A 22,168-nucleotide genomic window follows, 5' to 3' on the forward strand; every position below is an offset into this window, starting at 1 on the left:
TCGAGATGGACTTCTAGGCCCCGCCCACATCCCCTCCGGCTCAAACTCCTGGCGTTTCGTCAGCTGCAGCGAATACCCCAGGCTGCAAACACAGGCGGTAAAAATAACTGCAGACTGGATTGAGCAGAATAGTTAACATAAACCGAACTTTTTACTGGCTTAAAGGTAGGAAATATGAACAGAAGTGTACCAAAAGTCCGTTAGATAGTGGTAATTGTGGTAAGTATGGGGTAATTGTTTCTGTGACTACCCGGCATAGGTTCGTCAATCATGCTGAGTATACAAAAGCCACAAAGGGCAATTAAATCATACGGTACCGTCTCTCCTCCAATTAAAAAAAAAAGGGAAATATTCACATTGAGCCATTTTAGCACCAACACACGGTGAAGATTTACCTCAGAATAAGCCTTTTTGTTCATAACCATGCCAAATATGAATGTGACTTATGTTATTTGGAAACAGCATTCAGAGGAGCTGAGTACTACTTCCTAAGTATTTCTCTGAATCACAGAAATAGCCCCTCCCAGAATGTAATATGCACCTACGGGAAAGACATGCTTGAGTTAACGTCAATGCTCTGATTGACATTTTTCACTTGCGTTGCAAACAGAGGGGGTAGATTTTATCGGAAGGGGGATCTCAGCGGCCAATGAGCAAGAGGCAGGGTACACCCTGGACAGGCTGCCAGTCTGTCTTAGGGCAGAGAGACAACCATTCACACCTATAGGCAATGTAGATTCACCAATCAACCAAACCTTGACTTTGGACTGTGGGAGGAAGCTGGAGTACCCAGAGAGAACCCAGAGAGTACCCTTGAATTGTGTATTCAGTTTTATAGATTGGAAAATCTTAATAGAATAATCCTTAATTCTAGCTTCTATGGCCATTTGTCACAAAACTCGGGAGCAATTTTAGAGCCCAGTTTGTTGCTCAGTGCTTCCTTAGAAGAGCTACTCCTCTGAAATATGACTCCTATCATAATCTGATTTTTGTGCACTTGGTTAACAGCCCAGTTGTGAATCAGTGATTTAATCTATGATAATACCTTTAGAAAATTAAACCTTCAAATGAAAAGGACATTTTTTTTTTTGCCAGAGCAGGAGAACTTGTGTTCTGTAGACTGAGATAAAGAAAAAAAAACAAAACAATACAACACCACATTAGGCTGTGGTAACCTACAGACAGCAGGAAACATTTTGTAGAAATCTTACCATTTTGAGCCAGCACATGTAGAATGTGAGACACTGTCACAGAGCAATGATTGGAGCAAATCTCCAATCCCAAATAGGTTTTTTTGGACTGATGTGTGATTCATGAATGCTGTGTGGTCAGAGAGGATGGACCCAGAGTGCAGGACTCTGGACAAAACTGGAATTTTACATGAGTTTATTGGATGAATGGGACAAGAAAACAATAAGCATAACCACACTGGGGCTGGACAGGTGCCAGAACTAAAACTAAAAACAAAGCAGAGGAAAGACACAACAGAGAACAGAGGAAAAACAGGACTTAAATACACACACTAGGTAATCAGAGCAAGTGGAAACAGCAGGGAACAACAGGTGCAACAAATGAAATAACACAGGGGAAGCAAAATTAAAGTACAGGGAACACGAGACTGTCAAAATAAAACAGGAAGTAACCCAACATGGTACACACAGACTTAAAACCTATGAGGACTGGCACAACTAAACAGGGGTCGAGACACGGGGAGACAGACACAAAGAGAAACACAGACACAGGAGCACAAGACACGGGAAGACCAGAACACAGGGAAAAAACAAATAACTATAATAAATATAACCAAGAACAGAATATAAAACTCCAACAAACTGAGAAGCGAAACCATAAGAAAAACTAAGAAACACAACCAGAACATACAACAAAAACAGAACTTCACAAAAAGGAACTCAAAACACTGGGCCACCGGCCCAGGACCATGACACTTTCTTAAGATGTCTGTACTGTAATTACTGTAATGGGATCAGAAGAAATAAATCTAAAATGTCCAATTCTTTGTAAAAGGAGGGGATACTATTTTTCGTCTTACATATTATTTCCACAAAATAAAAGGAGTAGCACTTCACAACAGACCCAGTGACCCAATGTTTAGGTTTAATTTTCAAAATTTTAACATATAGTAATTCTTCTGAATTTAGGCCACATGTATTTTTCAGTAAATATTCTGGAGCATAGTTCATTCTGTCAAAATCTAAAACCATCATCATTTCAATATGCATTTAACAACATACATTGTGTTTATTCTATTTAATTTGTCAATTATTAGTATTATTTTACACTAGATATACATCACAATATATTATACTGCTCTTTGTTATAATCAGTGTGAATGCCTATTTTTACATTGTCACCATGTATACAGTATGGAACAGGAAGTATAGCTAAATTGGATGCAAACAAAAAATTAAAAAAACATTTCATAATATATAAAATATAATAATATATTTTTCTATGGATGGTTTCTTAACTCCATAGTCAATTCAGAATTTTTAACACATGAGTTACAACCTTTTGTTTACACATTTATTTAATGGTGACTGCAAGTAGCCAAGACTATTTAACAATATCTTTTTACAGATGAAATGTTCAAGAATATAGAGCTTATGGGATAAATAGCTCATGCACTTTAAAAATAAACACACACACACACACACACACACAATACAGACACATACAGCCACCTGTTTATTTAATGAAAACTGATTAAAACACTTAGTAAGTCTGCATAATAAATTAAACCACCAGACAGCATATAAAATTAGTTCACCTCTGCCCTAGTCAGCCACAAAACTGAAATGCTCGCTTGTTCGGTAGCAACAATCCAGTAGTAGGCTATAACATTAAGAACAGTATTGAACCCATTTAATATGTAATGTTTGCAAATCACAACTCAAAACTTACCTGTTCGAGATTGCATGCTTGCTTTAGTTCCTTTGGTCATTGTAGTTTCTGTTTGTGGTTTATGTGATTTTTTTCATTTTAACCCTGTAAAGTGTCCTTGGGTGTCATGAAAGGTGCTTACAAATAAAATGTATTATTATTATTATATTATTATTATTATTATTATTATTATGGATACTTTTAATTTTATATTGTAAGGTTCAGTACGTAAGGTACGTAAGTAGGCTGCTTTAAATTGTGATAATCCCGCTTTTAGAAGTAAAAGTACTTCTTCCATCACTGGAAACACATAATCAGTATTTAGTATTATATTTATTATCACAGTAGACTATGACTATTAATATTAGTAGCAAAAGTAACGCTAAATGGAACTTTAGAAGGCGTAGCATGTATTCCGTCGGACTGTTTTAGTGAAACACCGGGACGGCGGTCTATTTGATTTTTGTTTACCCAACCAAAAGTTCATTTGTAACAACTAAAATAATTGCTTCGGCGGTGATGCTTGTTTTCGCTTCTTTTAGTAAACATTAAATATAGTATATAAGCTTGTGTCGAGAGTTAAATTTATGACATGCTAATTTACATCCATTTCCTCAGGCTTTCATTAAAACCTGCGCTGTTTCCTCAGCATGAGCACTTCGGGTCCTCAGAAAAAGAGGAGCTACATGGGCCAGCACCAGATCAAAAAGAAAACAAGGTAGGAAACCTGTTTAACTTAATTTATCTGGATATTTATGATGACTCTGTTGTTGCCTGGAGACATGTATATAATTCTAATCGCCAGTCGTACCTGTAGTAGTAATAAATACGCTTATTTCTGCACACAGCGTCCAAGCTCATGATGAGCCACCAAAGGTAGACAGACAAAAGATCTGCTGCCTGTCAGACAAAACAAACAGATCACGGAACAGCAGTATAGATAGCCGCACAGTGAGTGTGACAGTCTATTTTACTCTCTTTTCTCCTCTTCGATTTATACAGATCACAAATCACATGCATTGTTTTTTTTTGTCTTAGAATGGAGGAGCTGCGTTTCTGCTGGGGGAGTCCTCTTTAGCTCTCAGTGAAGAGATCCTGCAGGCTCTAGACACTGTGAAGCCCACAATAAATAGTGCAATAAACAGACATGCTCAGGAAGAACCATCAGCCTTTGCCACTTTACGCCCCCTTGCACCAGTTGCACAAAATAAGGAGAGCGATTTGGTCCAGATCAGGGGCAGAACATCTCTTCAGCCTGCGAACCAAGGACCCCACAGAGACCCTTCCCCTATGGATGGAGTCTGTGAGCCTAGAGGGGATAGTAAGAGAGCAAGATGGAGAGCTGACTGCAAAGACCTTGCTCAGAAACTTCTCTTCAGTGAGGGCTCGGAGGAAGTGGAGCATCCACAGAGCATTCCAAAAAAACCCCCAAAGCTTCCTTCTGCCTGTGTCAACGTCATAGCTTGTCAGAATACACAAATTAGTCAGCAAACAGGCAGTTCCAGCATGTATATCTTAACTCATCTAATTTTTGCATTATTTATTTAGTGTGCTTCTTAACTTTTCTGTGAACATATTCTTCTCTCTTGCTTTGTTTCACAGGCATGAGGTTATGTCAAAAAGAAAGAGTTCTGCTTTTAGCAAAGACAAAAGTGGGTCAAATAAGAATGCTGATGTATCCAGGGACTACATCTTGTTCAGCCCCACCCGTCTCGCAGCAGCTATGAAGAGGGCCAAACTCCAGCGATCGTTACAGAATCAGTCCGCCTCTGTGCTCACAGTCCCCAGTGGCTTAGAGCTCAGCACTCTCAGTGACACGTTACCTCTTCCAGGTAAAGTCCTTGGGAGCTGACATAAAACCGTGAAGCTAGATTAACTGTTCAGCTGGCTGTTGGACAAAAGTGTAGACGCAGAAGAACTATTGTGTGTTTTACTGCACACAGTTCAGGAGTGCGCAAGCTGTAAACCCAAAATTGAAATAATCAAGGTTCTAAAATTTGATATGATGAGTAAATTCTTTTCAGGGGCACGGTTTCAATATCAGGTAATATAGGAAGACCCAACTTTACATCATAATTTCATTTCAGTTCATACTGTCTTAGCAACATTTCCAAACTACTTCCCTTTAATGAGCTTAAGGAAAGGCAAGTTTGTTTGTGTAGCACCAGTCACCAACAAAGCAGTTCAAACTGTTTTACACAACACAGAAACAGGTTTTCAGAGAAGAATGAAAAAGACACACACACACAAAATACACGCATCATAATTGGCTAAAATAATAATAAAAACAATAGTCCAGTGCAGTGAAGTGCCTCATATTAAATATCATCAAAGGCAGTGGTGAAACCAGTGAACACAGTTTTGAGGCCCTGCTTGTATGAATGATTGTCAACATGTGCCCAGATCAGACAGTAAACTGGATTTATATTGGATATATGATCAGATCTCTGGTGTAAACAGACATCTTCTTTCCACAGTGGAATACTTCGTGATAGCAGATTTTGATTTAATACTAAGAGTAAAAGGAATACCTTGTGCTCTGCTGTAGGTCCTGCCTTGTGCGCCCCTGCTGACCAAGCCAAAAAGCTGTTGTTATCCAGCTGGGGCTTACCAAAACCTGTCCTGGAGCGCTACCAGAAACATGGAGTGACTTGCATGTTTGAGTGGCAGGCTCAGTGCCTTGCTGTTGGACAGGTGCTGCAGGGAGGCAACTTGGTGTACTCTGGTAAGAATCTCAAAATTGTTCAACATTTTATGTTTTATTTATTCTCTCCTGCGTCCTCCTGTTTGTGGCCAAGAAATTTATCTCAAGCCACCATCTTTAAGATTAAGATTAAGATTTCTAAAGTGCATCTGAGGGAGAGAGGAACGAGGAGAGAGGAGGCTTGCTGGAGGAACTGTGAGTTAACATGGGTGCATCAGTTGGGGAAATCTTTGTAATCTTTTTTTTTTTTTTTTTTAAATCTTCAGCTCCTACTAGTGCTGGGAAAACTCTGGTGTCAGAGCTGTTGATGTTAAAGCGTGTGTTGGAGACAAAGAGGAAAGCACTCTTCATTCTGCCATTTGTATCTGTTGCCAAAGAGAAGATGCACTACCTTCAGGTGTGTGAGCAGTGGACAGAAAACTGCATCTGTATGGTTATGGACAATGTATTTTCTGTGTGTATATCTCATCTGACACATCTGTGAATCTTACCTTGTAGAGCATATTTGAAGAGGCAGGAGTTCGGGTGGAAGGGTACATGGGCAGCACCTCTGCTGCTGGAGGGTTCACAGCTCTTGATGTAGCTGTTTGCACCATAGAAAAAGCCAACTCTCTTATTAACAGACTCATTGAAGAGGACAGAATGGATCTTCTAGGTAATACATTTGCTGTAGTTGTTAGTACTGAAATGATTGAGTAGTTGACAGAAAATTCATGCCAAACATTTGGTTAACCTTCTTTCCTCACTTATATCAGTGTAAACTGAACCTTTGGGTTATTTGTAGGCATTTTGTAGACTGAAGTTAATTTTTAATTGAGTAATTTAACAAAGCAATACATTAAATTGTAAAAAGTATTATTGCTATTTGTAGCCCTAATTGTGTGCATTCATGCATATAGTTTACAGAGAATGAGTTTGAGTTTGTTATTTTTGTGCTTTAAGGTATGGTGGTAGTAGATGAGCTCCATATGGTTGGAGATTCTGGAAGAGGATACCTGCTAGAATTGCTCTTAACCAAAATTCGCTACATCTCACAGAAGCAGAACACCACGGGGTCTGTGCCCATTAATTATTTTTTTTTTTTTGTCTGACTTTTTCTTAATTTTGCTCTTCTGCCAAATGTGTTAATTTTTCTTTTTGCAGGTCTCTTTCTGAGGGGGTTCAAATAATAGGCATGAGTGCCACTTTGCCAAACCTCTCGCTCCTGGCTAGCTGGTTAGGTGCAGAGCTTTACCAGACAGACTATAGACCTGTACCCCTGCAGGAGCACCTCAAGGTGGGCTGCAACCTCTATGACCAGAGCCTGTCTCTGGTCCGACAGTTCTCTCCTGCACTCCATGTTAAGGTAACTTAGAATAGTCCAGAGATGAGAGATACTTTTTCATGAATAGTACTATTTTAATGGACTCTACTGCTTAAAGGGTGATGATGACCATATAGTGAGCTTGTGCTATGAGACAGCGAGAGAAGGCCACTGTGTGCTGCTGTTCTGTCCTTCTAAGAACTGGTGTGAGAAACTGGCAGACACTATCGCAAGAGAGTTTTATAACCTCAGACATACTGGTATGTGAAATTTGATACATATTTCAGAATGAGTAGAACAACAGCCTGTTGTAGTGTGTGCCATTGTGCACGTTAAACTTGTTTTTTGGAGTGTCACACAGAACTGTATATTAAATTTTAGGTTATGATGTCTTTTTCTCAGACCATCGGGGTGAAGCTGAGCCTCAGCCGGTGCGTCTGGATCAGGAGGGACTAGTGGATGTAATAGCCCAGTTGAAACGAACTCCAGCTGGTTTGGATCCTGTTCTGCAGCGCACTGTGCCGTGGGGCGTGGCCTTCCACCACGCTGGTGAACACATTCATGCAGTGCTTTAACCACAGCTGAATTTAGTCCAGTGGATCTTAAACCTTTTCTGGCATTAGAAACCAAAAAATATTGATGCGCCATACTCAGAAAGTTTTATCAATAATTGATGATAAAAAGAAATTTTGCTTAAAATAAGGTCAGCAGAATATCACCAGCAATCTGTTAATTTTTCTTGATATTATTATATTGATTCAACTTAGTTTCACTTCCTATTTGCTAACTGGTCATCTGTGTTCTGCCACTGGGGCCCGCCACACAGTTTGAGAACCACTGCTAGACTAAATGTAACAGGTTTTTTTTTTTTTTTTTTTTTTTGAGTATGTACACAAATGAATGTTTGACTCTGCAGGTTTAACGTTTGATGAGCGTGATGTGTTGGAGGGAGCTTTTCGCCAGGGCATGATCAGAGTCCTAGCTGCTACCTCGACCCTCTCCTCAGGGGTTAATCTCCCAGCTCGCAGGGTCATCATTCGAACTCCTACATTCAGTGGCCACTTGCTGGATCCGCTCACATACAAACAGATGGCTGGACGGGCAGGGAGAAAGGGAATTGACACTACAGGTATGGAAAGTTTTTTATGAATAAATAAAATGTATATATATTTGTGGGCAGCACAGTGGCGTGGTGGTTAGCACTGTTGCCTCACAGATAGAAGGACATCTGGGTTCGAATCCACCTTGGCCCGAGCCTTTCTGTGTGGAGCTTGCATGTTCTCCTCATGTCTGCATCGGTTTCCTCCAGGTACTCCAGTTTCCTCCCACAGTCCAAAGACATGCAGTTACTGGGGTTAGGTTAACTGGTGACTCTAAATTGCCCATAGGTGTGAATGGCTGTCTCTGTGTTAGCTCTGTGACAGGCTGGCGACCTGTACAGGGTGTACCCTGTCTCTTATGTCAGCTTTAAGTGGAAGAGGATGGATGGATGGAAAATGTATTTTGTTTGTAAAATGAATTAAAAATTAGAATCTTGTTTTGTGACTCATCATTTCTTTCCTTCTAGGTGAAAGTGTGCTGGTGTGTAAGGAGGCAGAGCGTCAGAAAGGTATCAGCCTCCTTAAAGGTGCTCTTCAGCCAATCAGCAGCTGCCTGGTGAGAAGAGAAGGCGAAGGTGTTACCACTAGCATGCTACGAGCCATCCTGGAGGTATGATTAATTGACAACAATAGGAACGGGTTGTGATCATAATAAATTATTTTATCCTTTTACGATAGATATCGCATTAGTTTCACTGATGTATGGTCAAGGTAGTTTACCTCACTATGATTAAACAAGCAGCTGCATCAAGAGGTCTATAATTGTTTTCTGTCTCCTATTCCCTTTATTCTGATACACAGATAATTGTTGGAGGTGTAGCCAGCACTCCACAAGATGTGAGATCGTATGCTTCGTGCTCACTTCTGGCTGCCAGCATGAAATGTGACACTAAAAAAGACTCTAAAGAAGAGACCAGCAAAGGATCTATTGAGGACTGTGTTGAATGGCTGATGGAGAATGAATTCATTAATATTCAAAAAGATGGACGAGGTAATACCACAGTTTTGATAGTATTCTTATCATCTGTAGTGATAACACTGGTAAACTGGCACATGAGAAATAGGCCTTCAGTAATGTTGTGTTCTGGTAGAAACTTATATTTTAAAATAGATTTCACAGTTAAGGAATAAAAGAGTATGAGTATCTGTCTATGTCTTTGCATATCCAGATGAGCGGTACTGTCCAACCCAACTTGGTGCTGCCACGCTTTCTTCCTCCCTCTCTCCTCCTGAAGCTCTAGGAATATTTGCAGATCTCCAGCGGGCCATGAAGGGCTTTGTCCTGGAAAATGATCTGCACACTTTGTACCTGGTACACATATTAAAACTTGTTGGAACATTTTCTGTTGACTGTATTATAGCTAACAAAGTGTTTTGAGTTGACAGTACACCTCTCTTATAACTCCCAATGTACATGCTGCTCCAAAGCTAAGTATTTGAAATATTGTGTCCAAATTCTCCCCAGATTACTCCTTTGTATGCAGAGTGGACCACCATAGATTGGTATCAGTTCTTCTGTCTGTGGGAGCAGCTGTCCTCATCAATGAAGAGAGTGGCAGAACTGGTTGGTGTCCAGGAAGGCTTTCTGGCACGATCTGTCAGTGGCAAACTTGTTGCCAAGACAGAAAATCAGCACAGACAAATGGCTATTCATAAACGGTAACGTGCATTTATGTACATCACATAGTTGCTTAATATCCTTTCCATTTAGCTTTCAGTTCACGTTTTCAGAAAATCAAACTACTAACAAGCCTTGAAGTGTTATTGATGAATCAGGGTTTAGTACTGGAATGCATTATATTGTTCATGTGTTCACTGTGTGCTTAGTGATTCCCAACATTGTGACCCTATGCTATGAGAAGCATGGCAAAAAAACAATTAAGGGATGTATTTCCTTACTGGCAAAGTTATATTCTTTTGTTAGACTGAATCCTTTGTAACTCCCATCCTCTTTCATTTCTTCTCAGGTTTTTCACCACTCTTGTACTACAGGATCTGGTGAATGAAGTGCCTTTGGGAACTGTTGCAAACAAATACAACTGCAGTCGCGGGCAGCTACAGTCTCTCCAGCAGTCTGCTTCCACGTATGCAGGTGCATACTTAAGAGTGTTGAGTGTCTGCAACTCTGGATGGTTGAGTGTAAAGGTTTTCTGAGGCTTACAGCAGAGCACATGTTACACTGTAGAATACACTCCCTTTACATTTTGGACAAGGGCATTAACAAGAACAGTAGCTTGATGCATGAGGCAGGAACACTTTTGAGTGGGAGATATGCAGGATATAATTATATCCATTAGATCTTACATGCATGTTTTTAAACCTATATACACAACTTATGTATTCATCATTCATAGGTGTTCATGTTTTTGGGTCAGGTTAGTGTGAGGTGGTCTCTGATTTCTTAAGGTAATTCAGGCTAAGTAGTTAAGTTGCTTTAATTTGCCTCAAGTTTCTATGGGTCAACATTATCTAGATTATATTGTTTATCATCAGTGATCTATGTAATCACAACAGGACACTAAAGAAAAACAGAACAAAAAGCAATATGTTACTAACCAAGTGACTGCATCCCCTCAGGTATGGTAACTGTGTTCTGCAAGCGTCTCGGCTGGCACAACATGGAACTGCTTTTGTCACAGTACCAGACCCGGCTGAGCTTTGGAGTTCAGAGGGAGCTGGTTGACCTGGTCAGAGTTTCCCTTCTGAATGCAACTCGAGCCAGAGCGCTCTATGCCCAAGGCCTCTGCACTGTCGCAGAACTAGCCAGGGCTACCGTAGCTGATGTTGAGAAGGCCTTGCGAAATGCCGTTCCATTTAAGAGGTAGGTGTGTATTTATGTTAAAGATATGAAGCTATATTCAGAAAACAAAGATAATAGTCCCTGAACAATTGTTCTTATTTGCACAGACATCTCTGCTGTCTGTGCAGATGGTGACATCCATTTTGAACTTTGTAAACAACTAATCTGCTAAATCTTCTTTTAAATATACTCCATTCTGCATAAAAATGATTTAAGGGTTAAACAGCAAATCTAATATTGTATCTCTTTAGTCATCTTTAACTATGACAACAGATTGGTTTGATTTTATTAATTTAAGTTATTTAAAGAAGGAAAAGCTCTATTTATAAGGTAAGATAAACTTTCTCATTGTAGGCACAGGCATACTAGACGGGAAGCACTGCTGAACTATCATACTATTAGAGTCAAAGAGTTATTGATATTGCACTGGGATCAGCAGTGTTCAGTGACTGCTGAAAGTTTATTATGGGTGCTGAGTAGCTTGATGGTCCATGCAAAGAAGCTGTTTTTCAGCCTGCTTTTCATGCTCCTGTACCTCTTCCAGAAGGCGGCAGTCGAATGAGGTGGTCGCTGGGATGAGAATGGTCCCTGATGAGCCTCTTTGCTCTGGAGAGGCAATGATTTTTTTTTCTGCTATCCTTACTACTCTTTGCAGCATGTGTTTACCTGCTGTAGATAAATACATACTGCAAAGTATATTGTGTTTAAGAAAATGGCCTTAAATTGACAAAAAAGTCAAATTAAAACTGAAACAAACTAAAACTTTAAAACCAGTGCTTCACTGTCTTCATCAGCTCCAAGCGTGCTGTGGATGAGAGTGAAGTGGAGGCAGCTGAGAGACGAAGCCTCCGATGCGTCTGGGTGACCGGTGGACGGGCTCTCACAGAACAGGAGGCAGCTGTTGAAATAGTGTCTGAGGCAAGGCTCCTTCTTCAAGAAGACCTGGCCCAGTTAGGAATTCATTGGGATCCTACAACTCTTCCTGCTGAGGCTCCTGCTGTAAACGGCCCTGATGACCGTCACAGCAAGGATTCAGACACTTCATCCTCCTCGTGTCTCAGTGCACAAGAAGCAGAGACAAACTGTAAGCATGGGGAGGAGATTAGGGAAGCCTTTAAAAGTGATAAAAAGATGGCTAAAGTGCAAATGGAGGAAAGGAATAGTAGGCAAGAAGAAGAAGCAGGTAAAGAACAGGGGAAGTTTAAAGTGATGGAATCAAAGAGAATATTGGAAGATCCCATGAAGGAATGCAGGTCTGAACCTGAAATCAGGCAAACAATCTATGAAGTTCCATTGGAAAGAGACAACGAAACATCGAAAGCACTGGCAAATAAATCAATAAGAAATGCCACAGAAAATCCAGGTGAAAAAGCAGAGAACATGGGGTCAGAGCAGGAAGGGAAAGCGTGCCAGAAAGCAAAGCCAAAAGAAGGAGAGACAGATGGCGTTACTGTCACAATCAGACCGAAGAATCATCTAGCAAATCAGCCTGTTCCTGAAAGGAGCCTAACACAGGAACTGGCTGAGATTGTAACTAGCCCCGTGCCTGTAGTGGTACCACAGCCTCAGGCCTCACCTTCTCCAATGCCGCTTCCACGCTTTAGAGCCCCGATATCTCGAGTAGAACAGCAGCAAATAGTTTCAACAAGGACCGTGAAAGGGCTTATTGTCTCACCCGTTCAGTCTGAAGCCTGCCTGAAGCACTCGAGAGCCTTAAGAAAAGTCCTCCACTCCATACACACTGACAAAACCCTGAAAGATAATGCTGAGACTGAAGAGACATCACACTCAAAACCTCCAATAGTTTTTTCAGCCCAAAATTCAGCACCTTCAAGTCAGGTGCCAGTAACTGTTCCTGCCCCTGGCCCTATGCAAGAAACTCCTCCTCGTATTTCTGCACCTACAAATCCAGATACGTTAGAGTCTCCCCTGTTGGACTCTTCTGCCACTGTTCCTGAGGCAAAGCGAAGAAGAGTAGATGGCAGAAATACATTTTCATCTCCCGAGCTATATGGAGGAGATAGGACAGATGAAGAAATTGAGGGAGACGTTAAAATGGGAGAAGAGAGTTTTGGTGACAGCTTTGAACTGGACACTCAGACAGAGAGAATCATTATTCAACACACATACAAACATGCAGATGAGAAGGATAGAGGTATGGATCAATTGGTTGAAACAAAAAAGAGAAGAGAAGGTGAAGTGTTAGAAGTAGCTGTAGGGCTGGAGGAAAACATACAAAGAACAAAGGGCCTCGAAGGGCCTGACAAAACACACCCCATTTTCAATATTTCTCTCACAGATAGCCAGATGGAGCTCATCCTTAATACCAGCCACCAGGTAAGAGACTGGAAGCATATATTATGCCATGATTATGAATGTGATATTGTTTAAAAAATACTTGTTTTTGCCTTTTTAACAGATTTCCCCTGAGCCGGGTGGTGGTGATAACATGGATAAAGATGAAAATGAAGGTTCATTTTCTGGTGAGGCACCTGAGGCTAATCAGGCTGCTTCCGTGAGTCTTAATAGAAGCAGCAGCTTCCTTTTTGACAGCTTGTATCACAGCCCTCTGCTGGCAGATCTGAGCCAACACCAGATCCCCGATCAATCAGATAAGGAGGAATCTGTAAACCAGGAGGTGAGAAACGCAAGTGCTTCATCAACCCAGGAGAGAAGACGCAGCGAGCTGCTTGCCAACCAGGAAGCAGAAAAGCAGGAAGCAATCCAATGGGGAGAGTCTTTCTTTAACCTGTCAGAGTGGGGTGACTCGCTGTTGGTCGGTGAACACTATCTGGAGAGGCAGACTTTGTTCAGACATGCAGACAGAACTGAAAAAGAGCAAGTGCAGCAAGTAAACTCAGAAAATGTTCTTTTTGAAGAACAGCTGTCAAATTTACAATCTGAGCTCTGCCAGGTACGGCCACAGATTACTGCTACACCTCAAAATGAGCATGAGAAAAATCAAGGCCATCCAAAAAAAATTCAACAGCATAACGTACAAAAAGATGCTAAACCAGGAGGGAGACAGGAAATGGTTAATGGAGAGGGTGAAATTGCAAAAGAGGTAGAGACTAAAAGAGAAGAGAAGGAAAATAAAAAGGAAATTGATGCTATATTGTCAGATTATCCAGTTTTTAAACAACCATTTGTGCAAAATGCACCAGAAAGTGGACTTGATTGTAGCCCTGGTTTACAAGAGATCTTTGACCGCTGGCCTAGCATGTCTGACCAGCCCTGGCAAAACTCAACAGAAGGCCTCACAGCCACTCAAACACACACTGCTGCTGCAAACACTGCAGGTGCCCCACTGGTACTACAGTCCTCAAAACAAGCAGGCAGAAAAAGAGAGAGGCTACAGCAATCTACTAATGCTACGAGTAACTCCCAAGAGAGACAACCTTCAGGACATGACAATGAAAATGTACCAGAGAGACCGGGCTCTGCTGGTGACCTCATTCCTCCAACTCAGGAAACACCACCTGTTACACCGAGAATAAAGCTGACCACCTCATCTGTCCAGTCACCACTGAACCAGTCGACTCCTTCAAGCCACTTTCAAAGAAAATTGGCAATTACAAAATGCCCTAAAACTTCCACAGGAAACCGTAATCATCAATCAATAGTAGTTTCCGTTTCTGACGATAAACGGCTAGAATCAACAACTGATCACCAAAAATGTTGTTTTGTACAGGAATCAAAGAGGCTACCTAATCCTGAACTAATAACTGTTCCACAGTCAAATTTGAAAACCAGATCCACCAGCAAGACCCTCAGCCCTCCCCGAGACTGTGTTTCTCCATCCTCTCCACAGCGACAGCCTCTCTCTGATACAGAGTCACCTGTGCGTCACGAAAGCTTCACACTTCAGCTGTCCCAGGATGCGTCTCTCTGTTCTAGCAACTCTGGGACCTTCTCCATCATAGATGTGGCAAGTGACAGGCACCTCTTTGAAACCTTCATTAAAGAGTGGAAAACAAAACAGCGGTACTCTCTGGCTTTGGCCTGTGAAAAGAGAGAGCAGCCTGAGGGGGATATAGGAGGGAAACACAAGATAGGTAACTGAACTCAAAGTACAAATGTCACAATAAGAGAAATTTAACTGTTGCACAGCACTTCATAGACTTGCATCATCTGACAAGGTTTTTTTTTTTTTTTTGGCACCTGTATTTTTTTTTTCTTGTCAGCATCAATACAACTAAATTAGCTTGTGATGAGATCAACGACTTCATCCATTTATTTTCTGTGCAGGGGCAGCAGCTCAGTGCAAGCTCAACACGCCTGATGGATTTCCATTAAGGAACTGCGAAGGACTTGTGTTGATTGGATTGTCAGTCTGCTGGGGAGGAAGAGATGCATACTATGTTTCTCTACAGCAAGAGCAGAGCAAAGGTAGTGACAGAAAACACATGCAGGGCGATGTGCAAGCTCACTCCTTAATAGTGTTTCCTCAGTTGACTCTGTTTGCTTCTCGTTAGGCCTGAGCTCCAGTCTGGCCCCTCCTCCACTGGATGATAATTTGCCAGTAAGTGAGAGGCTGGAGCAGGTGAAAGCCTGTCTGAGCAGACAATCAGCTGGTCATCAAATGCATGTGGTAGTTGTGTGTGACATCATCCAGGTGTACAAGATGCTTGTATTGAGCTGTGGAATCAGCTTGGAAGGACACTGTGAAGACCCAAAGGTGAGAAAACAGAAAAAACTGAAATCACACGTGCAACCTGAGACACTTCCATAAAAATACAGTTAGGTCATTTAATAGGCAAAAACGTTTTGTGTTTTTTTTTGTAAAACACCTTCAATTATACTTTGCAGTTCAGCCACATACTGTTTGATTTTAAAATTCACTGTGATGGTAGGCAAAACTATAAAAATTGTGTCTTTGTCCAACAAATTGTGGACCTTTTTTTTTTTTTTATCAGTAGATAGAACAACATTCTAATAATTTTAACTAAATAAGATATTTTTTGTGTAATGCACATTTCTCTTATCAAGCTGAAAAAGTGGCATTTCAACCCATGTGCACCAAGAAGTAATTACTAGTTTATTTCTTTAGCTCTTGGTGCTCATAGATCGAACCACATCCATCTTCAAACTGGACTTTCATTTTGATCTCAACTACACCCCTGTAAAGATTTGTGACTGCACCTTGAAAAGATGCAAGGCTGTCACTTATATAAACAATAAGGGATGATATACTTTTTTAAGCTAGCAAACTGGAATTCAGCACTGCAGCAGACTGGTGACCTGTCCACAGAGTACCCCAACCTTTGCCTTATGACCGCTGGCATGGGAGGAATGGAGGGAGGGAGGAAGGGAGGGATGGATGGATGGATGGATGGATCTCTGTACTGAAGTTTTGAATTTCTATCACAGGTTGCATGCTGGCTGTTGGACCCTGGCAGTGAGGAGAGGACTTTACCCAACATGGTCACTGTCTACTGTCCAGAAGAATTACCGCTGCTGGATGGACTTGGAAATGCACATTCACAATGTCCTCGCGTCAGGGCGGCAACGACGAGCGTGCTCATACACGCCGTCATGAATCATCTCACTGGCATGCTGGGGAAAGAAGGCACATTGGGTATAGAAAGCTCACATTCTACAAGACCTGAACAGAAATATTATTTATTTACACATTTATTTAAACATTTTTTTTTACACATATGTCAGATTTATTCAGGAGCATAGAGATGCCTTCCCAGGTTTGTTTGGCCCTGTTGGAATTGAACGGAGTTGGCTTCAGTGTTGAAGAGTGTGAAAGACAAAAACATGTGATGCAAGCCAAACTGTCTGTGCTGGAAGCTGAAGCTTACACTCTGGCTGGACACAGCTTCTCCCTCACCAGTGTTGATGACATAGCACAGGTCTGACACCTCTTCTCTATCCCAGCTATGTGACTAAACTGCAAATTAGTCAGCGAAAAGCACAATAACACAAACTTGTGTGTACTCATGTGTATGTTGTAGGTGTTGTTCTTAGAGCTCCATCTACCTCCAAATGGTGACGTAGGTGGATCAAAAAGTAAGAAAACTCTGGGATACACGAAGAGGGCCAGTGGCAGAGTACGACTTGGGAAGCAGTTCAGCACCACAAAGGTGAAAACATTTTGCATTATACAAAGTTGATGCTGCTGCTACATCTAAGTACTGTAAATCATTCTCAAACCAGGATGTTCTGGAGAAGCTTCGCCCGCTGCACCCGTTGCCAGGTGTAATTCTGGAGTGGAGGCGCATCACTAACGCCTTGACTAAAGTGGTGTTCCCTCTACAGAGGGAGAAACAGTTCCACCCCACACTGAAGATGGACAGAATATACCCCATCGCTCAAACACACACGGCCACTGGTAAAATACAAACACCAATACACAAAGACTTGACATGCGCCACTCATTACAATAATCTCGTGTCTTTGATGCAGACACACCTTATGAGGTTTAACGACTGTCAAATACGATTTTTGTTGAAGTAGATATAAAGCGTGCAGTGACTCTGCTCATTCGGTCCTCAGGCAGAGTGAGCTTCACTGAGCCGAACATACAGAATGTCCCCAAAGACTTTGAGATTCACATGCCCACTGTGGTGGGTGAGAGCCCACCTTCACAAAATGGCTGCCACAGGACAACCAAAGCAGGGTAGGGGAAAACTTGTCTGGATCAAAGTTACTGCACCTTTTTTTTGTTTTCCAGTTTTGCTCATAACTTAAAAAAAAAAAGATTTTATTTATTATTTTGCATGTTACAAAGAAACAAACGGGGGGGGAAAAAAAAACAAGAGGCCATGGGATGAATATGGAAATGAGAACACACACTTCTCACTGAATAAATTAAATTTTCTATAGGAATGAAGGACTAACTGCAGATTTTTGATTCATTTTACAGTACTTCCAATTGTGCTAAAAAATATGTCTCAAGATAAGTAGTTTGTTTTAGTTCCCTGCCTTTAATTGTGGCATATTACTTAATAATAACCTATAGTATTAGAACCCTAAAGCAATGGTAAAATGAAAATAAAATATGTTTGGGTGGGGGCTTTTCTAAAACTGATCACTTTAAAAGTTAAGGTTGAGTGGTTAAGAGTGATGTATTAGGTTGGCCTGCTGTAACAATTTTCTTATGCTGTTGTTACAGAAAGAGGAGACACTCTGTGGTACCCTCAGGTGCAGCTGGAACTTCAGAACAAGGCCCAGCCTTCTCTGTTAGCATGAGACATGCCTTCATTCCTTTTTCAGGTTACTGTGATAATATTATTCATTTGAATGTATGGTTACCTCTCCTTCCTGTAGCTTTGCCTCAGACTCTTCTATAAGCTTTGTACTGTACTGTAGGTGGAATGATATTAGCAGCTGATTACTCCCAGCTGGAGTTAAGGGTGCTGGCTCACCTCTCAAAGGATCAGCGTCTCCTGCAGGTCAGTGACTTTTAAATACGGTTAACGGAAAGAAAACACAATATATCAACCCATAATCAAATTCAGATGGTGAACATGCAGTGTTTACCAGGTGCTGAATGGAGGAGCAGATGTGTTTCGCTGCATTGCGGCTGAGTGGAAGAGTGTTGACCCAGAGAGGGTGAATGACAGCCTCAGACAACAGGCAAAACAGGTACAACTAGGCTGGAAAGAGTAGACAGCGAGGTAATGCATACATGTAAGATCACCAGGGTGTACATGCATCTGTGTTTGCAGATTTGTTATGGCATTATCTACGGGATGGGAGCGAAGTCTCTGGGGGAGCAAATGGGAGTGGAGGAGAATGATGCAGCTTGCTACATTGAGAGTTTCAAAGCCAGATACAAAGGTATACACCTTGGCTTCCCCGTTACCCATATCTCATTATTATTATTATTATTATTATTATTATTATTATTAGTGATGTATTTCTGGTAACTGCCACAGCTACACTCACGCAGACAGCTGCAAACACGCATGCGTAGCTGTTCCCATGTGACTTTTTCTTTGTCCACTTTGAGTCCACCTGAAGGATGCATGCATATTCTCTGCATCACGCTATACATAATACTAACAAATACTGTACATGGGACAATCCAGTTAACAGGACCTACTGGCATAGAAAAAGCAAATTAAGCCAATAAAATGGAAAGAAGCATCTACTTGTGCTTTGCATGTGAGGCATAACATGATTTTGAATATTTTGTAGTTCGTAACATTTTTTTTTTTCATTCTGATAACAGCACAATAATCTTATCAGCCTCATCAAGATTAGATTCATACAGGTGTAAACTTCTTAATGTCTCAGTTATCAGTATTAAAACCTATGAGCATACTAAGGCCTGCAGCTGGATTGATAATCCAGTACAGTAGAGTCGCACATTAGACCATGGTGTATTGTGGGATGGGATAAGCTTTAACTCCAGCTTTTAAACAGTACCATAGGTATTGGGCCTGATCTAGTGTTTGATCCCATTTCTTCTGTCTTGGTCTTAATATGTATATTATATTACAGTATTTACATTTTCCCTGTAATGATCCTGGTTTCACATTCTTTTTCATTTTGTCAACTAAAATAAAATCTTAACAAAACAAGTCCCTTTAAAATCAGTAAAAGTGACTTATGCATTCTCATTTTAAAACATGTTCTGACATTTCAGGGATCAGTGCTTTTCTTAAACAGACTGTGAGGAACTGTATAAAGGACGGCTATGTCCAGACACTGATGGGCCGCAGGAGATATCTACCTGGAATCGCCAGCAACAATGCACACATCAAAGCTCATGTGAGCACGTTTGCCTGTCAGAATTTATATGTAAAGCATGTGATATAAAACTCATGCAGAGCTTCTTGCACTCCCTGCGTCCTTCTCTTGACTTTTTTAGGCAGAGCGGCAGGCAGTGAACACGACCGTACAAGGCTCGGCAGCTGATATTGTTAAACTTGCCACTGTGAACATCCAGAGACGATTACGGAAAACGTATCCTGCAGCTCCACTGTCTCATCAGCACGCACATTCAGGTGACCTGAACATGACTGCTGTCCCATTTTTGCATGAGTGCCACATATAGGTAGAGAGAACCCTTGCATCATGTTTAAGTCTGTAAATTAACCATATCTGTAATCACATCAGCCCGTAATCAGCGTAGAGCTGGATCATTTCAGCTCAGAGGAGCCTATTTCATCCTGCAGCTGCATGATGAACTCATCTACGAAACCACTGAAGAAGACCTCATACAGGTATAGGAATTACTGTTTGGGGTTGCCAATTCATGAATAGTAGCTGCATGTTTCTGTTTAAAGTGTCTCTCATACCAGTCTCTGATTTTGTCAGGTTGCACAGATAGTCAAGAGAGAGATGGAGTCAGCAGTGAAACTGTATGTGAAGCTTAAGGCTAAAGTCAAAGTGGGATCCAGTTGGGGGAACCTGCAAGACCTTGATATATGAAATATTACAGTTTAGTACAACACTTTAATATTTTATATTGAAATCAAATAACAATGCACTTTTTGTTCAGTTGTAATATATGTAATGTTATATTTTTAATCACTACAATGACAAATGATGAAATGTAACAATGCAAGTATGGTTTTTAGTTGATCACCATGAGATCTAAATGAACTACTGAATGTATTTAATTCAGTTTTCCTGTGTACTGTATCAAATTATGTTTTAAAAAAATGCTAACTCCATTACATGTTGTATTTTGTCTCTATAAATATATCTGAAGTATTAAATTTAAAACAGTCCGTATCAGTTGTAAAGTTTGATTTAGAAGAAAGAATAAGCAGTTTTGACTTTGAAGACATCCTGAAATCTCACATTTTATTGGACCACTGGTTGAGCTGGCACAAAAACATACATCATTATCAGCCGTTAACACTGCTTTGTTTTACAATGATGAAGTTATCGCACAAGAAGTGTTGTCAGTATGGTAGACATCTGCTGCAGAAAGCAAAATTCACCACCTCTGGCTATGTGCAGAAAAATGAAGGAACGCTGAGGAAGCATTTTGTTGCGGCTTTCGGCCAGAAGGTCCAAGGCAGATGATAACCTGTTACTCAATCCTCAATACAAAGTTCAATTTCACTGATTCCCTTCAAAACTACACTGACATTGTTGCCACTGTAGGCAGTACAGACTGAAAGACTCCTTTTTTTTTTTTTTTTTTTAAAGTGGAACTTAACAAAGGGGCAAATCATAAGCCCAGAGAGACACTTTCTGGATGACTATTGTTTATTATTGATTATTTAACCAGTGCATTACTCAGAGCTCATCAATACAGGCTCAGTCTGACCAAAAAAACCCCAAACAAAAGTAAATAAATACATGTCACAGACATCCATGAACAAATACAACAAATCTTGAACAGCAAAGATTTTCTTTTAAAACAAATGTGTTTTAACACAGGAGTGGGACCCCAGATGTTAGTACATATGTTTAATGTCTGTCAAAATAAGGCTTTTCTATGTGTAGAACAGTCACTGAACTTGTTGTCAGTACTTGCATTGTGCTAATGAAGAACATACTGTTTGTCCAAACTAATATCAGTGCAGTCGTTACCTAAGTATTTATTAAGGTAGGTAAGACTAACAGCTACAATTTTTTGTTTTTTTTTACCCATTTTGTTGAATGCACCCCACACACTGACTGTCATTTTACACCCAAACGACCGCAGAGCGATTCAATAAAAATGCTGCTTAACCTGTAGTAAAGCACAGCTGGTGTGTGTTGCTCTTAAATGTTGGGTGATATCCATGCCCTGTGATATAAACATGTTATAATGAGGCAGTCAAAGTGATGGAAAAAAACAAAACAAAACAATCTGCAGACAAAATGATAATCACTATCTTTGGTGGTTTTGCCATTTTCCACGAACTTGTCACACCTTAAAATTATACAACAAATATCGAATTTTTTCTATAGAGGGAGACAGAAAATAACTGGCAAATTCTGCAGTTGGCAATATTGTTAAATAATTCTAAGAAGATGATGTGATGCCTACCAACTGTTTATCAGTTATCTTTATTGCGCCAACAGTTTAACTCACAAAAAACAAAACACAAAGAAACGAAAACTAAATGGGTCTGTGTGTTGGGAGTTTGCAGGTTTCTGTAAACACAAATTTTAGTCAGACTCACTGCCACAAACGGAAAAAGGTTAATCAATTAAGGCATCGACACAGCCAGAGCTGTGCATTTCACCAGCATAAAAAACAGAACAGAGAAAGTATATACACACACGCGTGCGCGCGCACACACACAGGGGTACAATTATAAGTGCTACTCCTTGTGTTCCACTGGCTAGATCTTGGGCAAGAGGAAAAAAAAACAAAAAACAAAAAACTGGGACCACAACTGGCCTTTCTTGCTCCATGAAGTACAAGACGGGGTTCGTGCTGGGGCAAGGAGCTTTGA

The 22,168-nt window shown here is 40.7% G+C and overlaps 1 protein-coding gene across 2 annotated transcripts; it reads left to right on the top strand.

The window, feature by feature from the left end:
• Window positions 1-35: 35 nt before the first annotated feature.
• On the top strand, window positions 36-20,456 carry polq (polymerase (DNA directed), theta). Of its 2 annotated transcripts, XM_030728677.1 has the most exons (36): window positions 36-165; window positions 3,520-3,619; window positions 3,750-3,852; window positions 3,940-4,409; window positions 4,504-4,733; window positions 5,450-5,626; window positions 5,872-6,002; window positions 6,104-6,260; window positions 6,548-6,659; window positions 6,749-6,950; window positions 7,027-7,168; window positions 7,311-7,457; window positions 7,825-8,037; window positions 8,476-8,618; window positions 8,810-8,999; window positions 9,178-9,320; window positions 9,474-9,667; window positions 9,976-10,100; window positions 10,586-10,829; window positions 11,603-13,145; window positions 13,228-14,863; window positions 15,057-15,197; window positions 15,284-15,486; window positions 16,179-16,386; window positions 16,476-16,669; window positions 16,772-16,900; window positions 16,974-17,148; window positions 17,313-17,436; window positions 17,932-18,032; window positions 18,129-18,211; window positions 18,303-18,404; window positions 18,488-18,599; window positions 19,411-19,535; window positions 19,636-19,771; window positions 19,884-19,990; window positions 20,085-20,456. In XM_030728677.1, exons 2-36 carry the CDS (start codon window positions 3,552-3,554, stop codon window positions 20,196-20,198), a joined length of 8,424 nt encoding a protein of 2,807 aa, XP_030584537.1. In that variant the 5' UTR covers window positions 36-165; window positions 3,520-3,551; the 3' UTR covers window positions 20,199-20,456. The 2 variants fall into 2 exon arrangements, with proteins under 2 accessions (XP_030584537.1, XP_030584547.1); XM_030728687.1 differs by lacking the exon at window positions 36-165 and having other exon boundaries at window positions 3,353-3,619; window positions 20,069-20,456.
• Window positions 20,457-22,168: the final 1,712 nt, after the last annotated feature.

This window comes from Archocentrus centrarchus, chromosome 1 (genome assembly GCF_007364275.1).
Source record: "Archocentrus centrarchus isolate MPI-CPG fArcCen1 chromosome 1, fArcCen1, whole genome shotgun sequence".
In the NCBI taxonomy this organism is placed as follows: domain Eukaryota; kingdom Metazoa; phylum Chordata; class Actinopteri; order Cichliformes; family Cichlidae; genus Archocentrus; species Archocentrus centrarchus.

Excerpts from the sequence above, each read along its gene's own strand:
- polq (XM_030728677.1), top strand. The coding sequence starts at position 3,552 with ATGAGCACTTCGGGTCCTCAGAAAAAGAGGAGCTACATGGGCCAGCAC. Across the intron at positions 15,487-16,178 it reads GACACTGTGAAGACCCAAAG|GTTGCATGCTGGCTGTTGGA; the intron begins GTGAGAAAACAG and ends TTTCTATCACAG. Across the intron at positions 18,212-18,302 it reads AGGATCAGCGTCTCCTGCAG|GTGCTGAATGGAGGAGCAGA; the intron begins GTCAGTGACTTT and ends AGTGTTTACCAG.